The sequence below is a fragment of the Elephantulus edwardii genome, unplaced genomic scaffold (genome assembly GCF_000299155.1).
Source record: "Elephantulus edwardii isolate Elephantulus edwardi_28Jun2011 unplaced genomic scaffold, EleEdw1.0 scaffold00009, whole genome shotgun sequence".
In the NCBI taxonomy this organism is placed as follows: domain Eukaryota; kingdom Metazoa; phylum Chordata; class Mammalia; order Macroscelidea; family Macroscelididae; genus Elephantulus; species Elephantulus edwardii.
In genome coordinates this window covers 6,121,689-6,132,684 of record NW_006399759.1, presented here as the reverse complement: position 1 = coordinate 6,132,684, position 10,996 = coordinate 6,121,689, and the positions used below count along the sequence as shown (strand labels likewise).

At 49.7% G+C, this 10,996-nt stretch overlaps 1 protein-coding gene across 1 annotated transcript; it reads left to right on the top strand.

Moving 5' to 3' along the window:
- The first annotated feature begins 305 nt into the window (after positions 1 to 305).
- Positions 306 to 3,683, top strand: TCF23 (transcription factor 23). The gene is made up of 3 exons (XM_006880698.1): positions 306 to 524; positions 1,089 to 1,331; positions 3,498 to 3,683. Exons 1-3 carry the CDS (start codon positions 306 to 308, stop codon positions 3,681 to 3,683), a joined length of 648 nt encoding a protein of 215 aa, XP_006880760.1.
- Positions 3,684 to 10,996: the final 7,313 nt, after the last annotated feature.

Here is a 10,996-nt window from a genome sequence, read left to right as displayed (position 1 = left end):
GCTCTGGGAAGGAAGCTCCTTTTCCACCCACCCTCTGGCCTTCTTCAGGATGGGCCTCCTCCCAAGGCTTGGCCACTCCCAGCATGTAGCACCCCCCCACACACACACAGCTTGGTTACTGGCGGGGCGGCTTTTGCGGGGGCTGTGTCTGGTGGGCGGTTTTCCCAGAACAAGGAGTGGAGTTAGGCTGAGCTGGCGCCAGCTTCCTCTGATATTGGCATTGCTGGCTGGATGACCAGCCTGCCCTAGCTAGCTTGAGCCCAGGGCTCCTGCTGGCACCGGGTACCACACCCCAAGGGTGTGGCATGTCACAGAGGGAGGCCAACGGGGTAGCAGCAATGCCAGGAGTGGGACATAATCACCCGAAGGCCAAACCTTGGGTGCTCCCAGGCATTAGCAGGAAGAGGAGCCGCCTGGGCAGAACAAGACAGGACGTGTGGGGAGAGAGCTGGAGCAACCAGAGGTGGAACAGAGCGACCCTTGGCGCCCGAGAGGCCAGGGTGAGGAACCCGACATGGGGCAGGGTGAGGAAATGCTGGTCGTGGGAAGGGTGCTGGGGAGGAAGGGTGGCATGTCCCCGTTATTGGCACAGCCTCAGGCAGTTTTAACTGTTCTCACCCAAGTCAAGAGGTATTGCTCCCTCGTGCACCATTCTTGTAGTGGTTGATGTTTTTAAGCAGCTTAATAAGGAAACTGGGGCCCTGAGGGGTGACCTGAATTTCCCACCACTGCAGTCAACCTCAGGGACTTTGTTAGGTCAAGGGTCAACCTGAAAGTAGGGGTGTGGCTGTGTCCTCTGGGTATCTGGACATGCAGGACTTGGGTGTCAGTGGGACCAGGCAGAGGGGAGGCCGTGGATTGCTGGGGAAAGCTTTGCCATCCTGTTGCCATCTGACCAAAGGTGAGACCTTATCTCTGTAAAGTGGGAACAGGCTGAGAGTGGGGACAAAGGAGTTGAGGGACTTTGGGCTGTGCTGCTCAGTGCCGTGTCCTGGCAGGAGGCCTCGCACCAGAATGCCTTTAGAAATCAGAGGCCCAAGGTAGTCTGGATCAGATACACTCATTGCTCTTTGGGGTCCTCTGTACAGAGCGAGGCTGGTCCTGAAAATGCTGCACGGGAGCGGAGTCGGGTAAGGACCCTGCGCCAGGCCTTCCTGGCCCTGCAGGCCACCCTGCCAGCCGTGCCACCCGACACCAAGCTCTCCAAGTTGGATGTGCTGGTGCTGGCCACCAGCTACATAGCCCACCTCACTCACACCCTCGGCCATGAGTTTCCTGGCCCTGCCTGGCCCCCCTTCCTGCGTGGACTCCGCTACTTGCATCCCCTCAAGGTTGGTCATGGTTGGGGGCTCTGAGTGGGGGAATTTAATGTCTAAAGCCTTGGGGAAGGGAGTTGGGACGATACTTGTCTGGAACCCTGCTCAGGGCAGAGCCGACCACTGAGGAAGAGAGGAGCCAGACGGCTGCTGGGGCTGGGCTGGCCCTCTGTTTCTAAAGGGTGAGATTAGAGTGGGTGAAAATGGCATCCTGGCTTTTTCCAAGAGGAAGGAAATTCATGGAAGACCCTGAGACTCTGGAGCTATTAGTGTGAAAAGGGAAAAGAAACCAGGTTCTAGGGTGGAGGAAAAGAAATGGTGACCCTAGAATAGTCCTAGAATTCTGGGCTTCCATCACCCATCCTTCTGTATCCTCTGCCTTCTGGGAGAACAAGTCTAAGAAAGCATCATTCCAGAAGCATCCAAGCTTAAGGGTCAGGACTGGCCACAGGGTAGTGAGGGACACACTCCCAACCTTGTTCTAGTCCCACAGGTACCTGCAGTCTGGTCTCACAGGCTGTGACCTAACTTCCCTGAGCTTTTATTGTATGTAAAGTGAGCCTGCCTTCTCACCCAGAATGTGAAATGCCTCATGGGTAAAAAGTATCCTTAATGATAATCACTATCATGATCCAACTAACATTAGTTGAGTGCTAGGGATATGAAAGTCTGGTGGCGTAGTGTGTTGAATGTTGCATTGCTAACTATAAGGTCAGTAGTTGAAATCCACTAGGTGCTCCAAGAGAGAAAGATGGGCAATCTCCTCCCATAACTATTTACTGCCTTGTAAACCTAATGGAGGGTTACTGTGAATAGGAATTAACTTAATGACAGGGGGTTAGAGATGTCAGGAGCTGTGCAAGGTGCTTTAGGACACCCTTCTAATGACCTTCACAAAAGCTAAATAAAAACCATTTTACAGATGAAGAAACTGAGCTTAGGGAGATGGACCGCATGAGGTTTGAGCCCAGTGGTGTCTGACTTGCAGCCCTGTACTCGCAGCTACTAAGCGGGCTTGGGAGACAGTGCAGTACGGAGCTGCTTGAGGAGAAAGACCATGTTATAAAGGATGATGATATCGTAATGAACTGAACTGTATTTGTAGGATGAAACCTTTCACCATCCTCCTCCTCTACATAATTATAGTTCTGAAATGTTTTGAAAATTAGAGTTCCACTGTGTACTGGAGGGAGCTCTGGTGGCCTGCTGGTAAGGAGCTGCGCTGCCAACCCAAAGGCACGTGGTTTGAATCCACCACCTGCTCTGCTAGAGAAAGAAAGACGGACTATCTCCTCCCATGTGATTTACTGCCTCTGAAAACACGCTGGAGGGTCAGCTATGGGTCGATTCCAACTCAATGGTACATAGCAGCAACAACAATTGTGTACTGCTTAATAATCTTGAAAATTGACGTTTTCTTTCTTTCTTGAAAATACAGCTAAAATCAAGAATTTAAACTAAATTGGGGGCCACTCTGAAGTGCCAGTGCAGTGGCCTTGGGATTTTGCAGCTAGATAATAGCAACCCATGTAAGGGCCTTGTGTGTAGTAGGTGATCACTTAGTATGCCGAGGACTGAGGCTCCTGGTTAGGCCTAGAACTCGGGTGGATCCGTGGGTGGGGTAGTTAGCGGGGAACAGGGTCTTCTGAGTCCCCGCGTGGACTGTTGCTGGAAGGAGGGCAGGCTTCAGGGCAGGGCCACCTGAGGACTATCCAGACTTTAGGACTGCTGGAGGGATGACAATGACTGGGGGACTCAGCTCAGAGGAGTGGGGGCACTGACACAGATCTGGAGCCAGAGGGACCTGGGATTTGCAGTTAGACAAGACAAAGGATCAGGGTCATTTAGTGCCAGAGGGAACCTCTCCTTTCCAAACTCCACCAGTGTCTCCACTGCCCAGTCCTTGGCTGCTTGCCACTCTGTTCAGGTCACCTGAAATCCTCCCTTCCACTGTGTGGAAGCTCCTCTCAGGCCCCTTGTCTCCTCAGATAGGTCCTCCTGGCCTCGCAGCCAGGCTCAGGGTGGCCAGGAGAATGTATGGGATAACAAAGCAGAAAGGCTGTTCCAGACCTGGGTGAGCAGAGTGAGGGAGAGGGGGGAAGGCTGAGCTTTGGTGTCCAGGTTCTCGATGACAAGGCGTTGCAATCATGAGCATTTGTTTCTCACTCCCTTGTCTTGCAGAAATGGCCGATGCGCTCTCGTCTCTATGCTGGAGGCCTCGGCCTCGGGTGCTCCGGCCTTGACTCCACCACAGCCACCACCTCAGGCCAAAGGAAGAGGGATGAGGAGGCCAAGCCTGAGGTCTCTGCAGAGATACAGTCTCTCCTCCTCGCCAGACCCTTCACTCCAGCTCTCGATGAAAAATGATTACTTACAGTCCCCTTTCTTGCTCTGATTTTGACTCTCACTTAAGGACCTAAATTTCCCACCAACCCCAGCCTGCCTTCACTCTGACTCTCAGGCACTAGATCTGACTCAGGTGTGGCTCCCAAGTTCCAGCACCAGGGCCAAGAAGGCAGAGGGTGCTGGGAGTCTCAGGCCAATCTATGATGAGACCGTGCAGAGAAGCCCTGGAGTGGATATGCAGCCCCAGCAGCTCCTCTGTGACAGCTAGCAGGAAGTGGGAGAGAGAGGGTGAGAGAGAGGGCTTGATTGGGTTCAAAGGTGAGTTAGCTGACTTGTCTCCACTGAGCTTCCCACAAACCCTCTGGAGAAAGTGGGGGTGCAGAGTTGCTGCATGAGTACAGAAGTGGGGCGCTAGGATGCAGCAATTCTGCATGTTGACTAGGAAGCCAGGGGCCAGACAGGCTGGAAGTAGCTTGAAATCTGAACAGAGGTGGGCAGAGAGGAACCAGAATAAGGGAAAATCCTTTCTTACTGCACGAGAACTGCTTCCTCGAGGTCTAGAATTTTTTTTTTTAAAACAAATTGATTTGTGTACAATCATTCATTGTATTTGCATGCATCACTGTGTTTCACTCATGTACATTGTGTTTTATACAATCATACATATACACTGTGTTTTACATCATTAATGTCTATTGACCATGTTTTTTATCACTCTGCCTCATCAAGTCCCCATCGCACCTTGGCTGCTCTTTCACCCACCCCAATCCATCCACTAATCTTTGCTGTCCTGGTGATTATTCCCATTTTCTTCACCTCCTTTCTCCTTTTCCTCCTCCCCTTTTGAACAGTTAAGATCTAGGATTCTTGACTCTATTCTGTGGGTGTCACCAGCTGCCTCTCACCACTGAGCCTATAAGCAATATCATGATGTTGTTATGTGCTGTCGAGTCGCCTGTGACTCATAGCGATCCTATGTACTTACAACAGCTCTAAAACTTGCCCTGTCCTGAGCCAGTGTCATTGATTCTGACACACCAACCCCCACTGCCCTAGTTACTATGTCAACCCATCTCATCCCGGGTCCTCCTCTCTGTGCCGTCCCTCTGCCCTTCCAAGCATGATGTTCTTCTCCAAAGATCGATCTTTCCTAGCCACATGCCCAAAGTATGTGAGATGGAGCTTCAAAATCCTAGCCTCCAGGGAGAAATGTGGTTTCACCCTTTCCAAGACAGACCTGTTTTCTTTGCAGTCCATGGTAGGTTCAAGACTCTTCTCCAGCACCACAACTCAAAGGCATCAATTCCTCTTCTGTCATCCTTTGTCATTGTCCAGCTCTCTGATGCATAGCAAGTAACTGCAAAGCCCATAGACTGGATCAGGGGCACCTTAGTCTCTAGACTGACATTGTTGCTTCTCAGTACTCTAGAGATGTCTCTGACAGCAGATTTACCTAATGCAATTCATCTTTTGATTTTCTGACTGCTGGTGCCGAAAGTGGTGATTGTGGAGCCGAGCAAAGCTGTTAACAATCTCAGTCTGCTAACAATCTCAATCTGTTAACAATCTCAATCTCTTCTCTATTCATCATGGTGAATTGGCCCAGTGTTGAGAATCTTTGTCTTCTTGATGTTGAGCTTCAATCCGTATTTAAGGCTGCAATCCTTGACCTTCTGCAACAAACGCTTCAGGTCCTTCTCAGTTTCAACAAGCAAGGTTGTGTTATCTGCATAATGTAGGCTGTTGATGAATCTTCTTCCAATCCTGATGCCACATTCCACCTCATATAACCCAGCCTCCCAAATGATCTTGTTCTGCATATAGATTGAAAAAGTATAGAGACAGGACACATCCCTGATGCACTCCTTTTCTAATTTTGATAGGTAGAGGTGGGGGAGAGGAAATTGTCAATGATTTCATCTTATTTGGATCCTCAATCAACACCCTTCATACTAGCAGTCAGGAAATCAGGAAATATATTGTACTGGGAAAGTCTGCAGTCAGGGACCTTCCCAAATTACTAAGGAGCAATGATGTCAGTGTGAAGCTTAAGATGTGCCTGATCTTTTCCATCACTTGCTATGTTGCTGAAAGATGGATGGTGAATAAGGATGACAGAAGAAGAATTGATGCCTTTGAGCCATGGTGTTGGAGAAGAGTACTGAACATCCCATGGACAGCCGAGAGAACAGATATGTCTTGGAGAGGGTGCAGCTGGAGTGCTCTTTGGAGGCAAAGGTGATAAAATTTCATCCACATGCTTTGAACATGTTGCTAGGAGAGGCTATTCCTTGGAGAGGGACTTCATACTTGAAACGGTGGAGCAAAGGAGAGGAAGGCCCTTGGCCAAGTGGATTGACAGAGTGACTGCTGCAATAGGTTCCAGTGTGTCAAAGATGAGGATAGCACAGGATCGGACAGGGTTCATGGCTGTTGTTCATTCATAGGATCTCTAAGAGTCATACTGAATTTGAAGACACTTAACAACAACAATAACCAGGCTGCCATTCATCTCTACAATTTCTTCTGCCTTGGGCCCAGCACCCTTTCACCCGTTTCTTGACAGAAGTCCTATTTACAGCTTACACTACTTACATTCCAGTTTCCAGAGAAAAATGTAGATAGTCCTAGTGGCCTAGTTTGAGAAGAACTGGTCCCAGAAGCAGCTCTACCTGAGTTGCACCAGGCAGCAACTTGAGGCCTTGTGTTGGAATGATGTTTGGTTGCTGCTGCAGTAGCTGTGGTTAGGTGCCATTGCACTGACTACAACTCATAGCAACCCTCTAAACAACTGATCTGATTCTTGCCCTCTCCTGACACACTCTGTTCCAGCACTGTGTCAACACATCATGCGGAATCTCTTTCTCTTTTTCTCTAAGTCTCTTCTTTCCCCAGCATGATGTCTGTTTTTCAGGGGACTGGCGCTCTCCTGACAACATGCCTAAACTATGTGAGACAGAAAGTTTCCCCGTCTTTGCTTCTAAGAAGCAGCCTGGTTGTGCTTCCTCCAAGATAGATTTGTTTGTCCTTTAGGGAGAGCTTCACTTACATCCTCAAAGGATCTAAAAAGGAGAACGTGTCTCTTTCCCCAAAGAATGGTAATGACAGCCTTTTCTTTCTATTGTACTGGAAGCCTAACCACAAGGGAAAGCAAGCCAGGTCTGGATGCAAGGACTTCCTCTGGGATTTTCAGCTGAGGCTTCATTGGCCCTGGAGTTAGTTCCAGACTCTACCTGTAAATAAACTCCCGGAGTCCCCTCCTTCCTGCAGCGATGTCCTTCCAGGTTCACCCTCAGCCTTGCACCCTGAGGACCAGCAATCTTCAGAGCTTCTTCTACGGGATCTTCGTTAGCTCTGAGGAAATCCTCTGAGGAAGAGTCACAGAGCCTGCACATACTGAAAGCCACTTTCCAGGTCAGGTGCAGCTTCAAACGTGGTACTTTAATTACCACCATTCAGTTGATTGGGACTATATGTGTTTTCAGCAGCTGATCTCTCAGAAGCAGATAATCAGGCATTTGTTCTGAGATGCTCTGGGTAGGTTCAAACCACCAAACCTTTCAGCTGGCAGCTGAACACTTGAATCATACCCCAGTCAGGTGGCTGTTGTTGCCTGGAGTCAGCACTGTCTCAGCTGGGGGTTATAAATCACGTGGGAAGAGTTTGCCCAGCTTTCTCCCGTGGAACTGCTGGTGGAATCGAACCACATGCCTTTGGGTTGGCAGCTCAACTCCCTACCACTAGACCACCAGAGCTTCCTAGGTACTGGAGGGAAATGTACCTTAGAGCACCAATAGAGACATGTTCAGACAGAAGCCACCCTCGGGCGGTTCTGAGAACGGAGAGGTTCTGGGTGGGCCGGGAGTGACTGAGCGTCTGGGTTTTGTCACGTTGGGCGGCTTGCTAGTCCACCACTGGGCTGGCCTGGCCGGGGCAGCAGGAGAAATGGGGCGGGCTGGGGGCGGTGACTCAGGAGAAACGGAATGTCCCAGGCCTGTGTTGCATGGGATGTGGGAGGGCAGCTGGATTGTGGCTGCAAGCCATGTGGCCTCCACCAAGGCTGAACCTGTAAATCTGCTGAGAGACCCTGGAGAGCTGCTTCTGGGCAGCTGGACAGGGGGCAGGCGGGGCAGAGGCCAGGTGTGGGAGGGCATGAGCGCAGTGTTCCTCACAAGGCCATAAAAGTCCAGCTCACATGTTCTCTCTTTCCTGAGCCCGATAATCCTCCCAGCTGGGCTTGTGGATAGGAAGGAGGAACAGATGAACTTCCTCCTGGGTCCGTGTCACCCAACATTTTTCAGTGATTGACAGGAAGCTTGGCCTTGGGGTAGGAATGGGGGTGTGCACGCGCACGCATATGCACGCACTCAAGCATGTGCGCTCGTGCAGGAAGGATGCCCAACAGCATGGCGCTCCCCCTGAAAGTTAAGCGGACTTGAGTCTGGCGCTTGTTTTATCTTCCTCTGCTCAGACTCAAGCCTTTGCTCAGTTGTACTGGGCACCTTGAGGGTGAGCACATTACCCTGAGAGAGAAGACAAGCAGGGAAAGAAAGATAAGGCTGATGGGCCCTTGGGAAGAGCAAGTCTCCATCATACAAACTTTTGATGCTGCTTCAGCCTCTTTCCAGGCATATTTGGTTTCCTTGGTGGCAAAGATGGTCCTGTGGAGCCCAGAGGCCATCTCCGGTAGCCCGAGAGCAGCCTGCACAGTCAGGCCAAGGAAGAAGCCAGCTTTGAGGGAACAGAGCCAATAGAAGGCCCAGTGGGCGACTGAGGATAACCCAAAATGGAATGGGGGCCTTTGCTCCTTGACAAGCACAAGGCTGCCCTTGAAGAGGTGTCAACACTGAGATGTGGTCCATAAATGCACCAGAACCAGGAGTAGCCCTCTTTGTTTACGTAGCAGAGGAAGGAAAACATCTGTTTGCTGGAAGCCACTGGGTAAAGGGAGGAGTGTGGTGAATAAGAGCAGGTAGGATTAACAGGGCCAGCTGAGATTTCGGTCCAGTGACAGCTTTCATTCCCTAGGAACTAACGTGTGTACGAGTGAGCCCTGGTGGCTTAATGGTGAGGCATTGGGATGCCATCCGCAAGGCACACAATTCGAATCCACCAGCTGCTCTGAAGAGAAAGATCTGCTCCCATGCCATTAACTGCCTCACTAGAGGTCAGCTACGAGTCACTTGCACACAACCCTAATAACATGTGTACAAGAAGTCCCCAGAGGAAATAGGAGCACAGATGACATCATGTCAGTCAGGTGGCATTCAGGAGAGGATGCTTCTCGAAGGAGGGCCTAGTCCTCTTGTTTTTGTTGTTAGGAGCCATTGAGTCGAGAATGACCCATAGTGACCCTATGAACAACAGATCTGAGCCCTGTCCTGTCCGTGCCATCCTGACACATTGGAACCCACTGTGACAGTTCCCTTGGTTCTCTGAAATCTGTTGCCCCCTCCTTATATGCCCATGACTTGAGGTAAGAAGCAGTGAAGGCCACCCCTCCATTGCAGTTGTATATATGTGTTTTGTCTGAGGAGTAGGCCTGGAGAAGGTTTCAATGTGGTTATGAGAAAAGCAAATCTGGACACGGGTACCAAAGCGGGTGTCATGCACTGTCGAATCAGGACTGACCTGTAGATGATTCCCCAGGGGACTTTCAGAGGCAGTAAATCACAGGAGAGTTGACTGACTGCCTGTCTTTCTCCTGCCGAGCAGCTAGCTGGTGGATTCAAACCATGTGCCTTTGTGTTACAAGTTGTTAGCTGCTGTCAAATTGGTCTCCAATTCTTAATAGGCTGGTACACAGCAGGAGGGGACCACATGATCTGTAGGATTTTCATTGGCTAGTTTTCAAAAGCAGATCACCGAGTCTTGCTTCCTGGGCCACCTTGGTCTGAAAGCTCCACTGACATCTGTTCAGCATAAGCCACATGGAAGCCCCCTTCACAGACAAGTGGTAGCTGCACATGAGACGCAGTGCTCAGAAGCTGAACCCACGTCCTCCACATGGAAGGCAAGAGTTCTATCACGAAACCACCCCTGCCTTCAAATCCTAGCACAGAGGCTGTAAAATCTGCCAAATTTGGGCATAGAACAGTTAGTAATAAAAGATCTACCTCCCAAGAAACTCCCTTTCTATTCCTCCTGGAGAAACTTGGCTATGATTGGTCAAATGATATTGTCTTCTTTTTGTGGAATAAACCATCAGAGCTAGCATCCCTGCTAGCATCGTGTTCTACATTGTTGTTGTTGCTATTGTTGTTGTTATGTGCCGTCGAGTCGCTTGCGAACCCATAGAGACCCTATGTACAACAGCTCTAAACTCTGCTCTATCCTGTGCCAATCTCAGAGTCTCCGACACACTCATCCCGATTGCCCCAGTCACCGAATCAATCCACCTCATAGAGGGTCTTCCCCCCTGCACTGTCCCTCCACCCTCCCAAGCATGATGTCTTTCTCCAAGGACCGGTCTCTGCTTACAACATGACCAAAGTATGTCAGACAAAGCCTCAGAATCCTTGCCTCCAAGGAACAGCCTGGTTTAACCCTCTCCAGGATGAATTTTGTTCTACAGTAGAGGTGGGTAAACTATGCCTGTGGACCAAACCTGGCCATTCATCTGGTTTTTCTTAATACCTTTTTTTAAAAATGAAAACACAGTTACACTCACTCATTTGTGTATATCTGTTGCTAATTACCTGCTAATGAATAGCTATAACAGAGACTTTAGTACTGGTTGTTTATAGGGGGAAAGATTGCTGGTGCTTGCTCTAGATCGAAGTACTGTCTATGAATCCTAAGAGTCTCCCCTTACTGGAGCTCAATATCTATTCTCAGAATAAAAGACACACTTTTCCTTTTTTTTTTTCCTGTCTGTGTGTAAATATTTATTTAGCTTTTATAATAGTGATGTGTGTGTGTGTGTGTGTGTGTGTGTGTGTGTGTGTGTTATTTTATTGGAAAAACTTACTGGGGGTACAAGGAGGTGAGGGTTGGGGGCAGAAGGATGAGCATGGGCAGGGATGCAGTTGCAGAGCTGCAGAAATTGGTTGGTGGGGGAAGCAGGTGAAGGAAATGAAAAGGATCCAGTGGGGACCAGATGCTATAGGGGAATGATAAGCATTTTCCAGTGGTATTTAAACCAACTGTCTTATTGATTTGGGAACTGGATGCCAACTCTCTGGCTTCTTCATGCTGAACAGGGGTGTTGATGTGAAGGGAGAAAGGGAGGACACTTTATCACCTTACTGGTGATCTTGGGTTAAGGCTGCTTGCCTTCTTGGTCTGCCAGAAGATATTTTCCTGTCATTTGCTCCCCTCTGGACTGCAAAGTG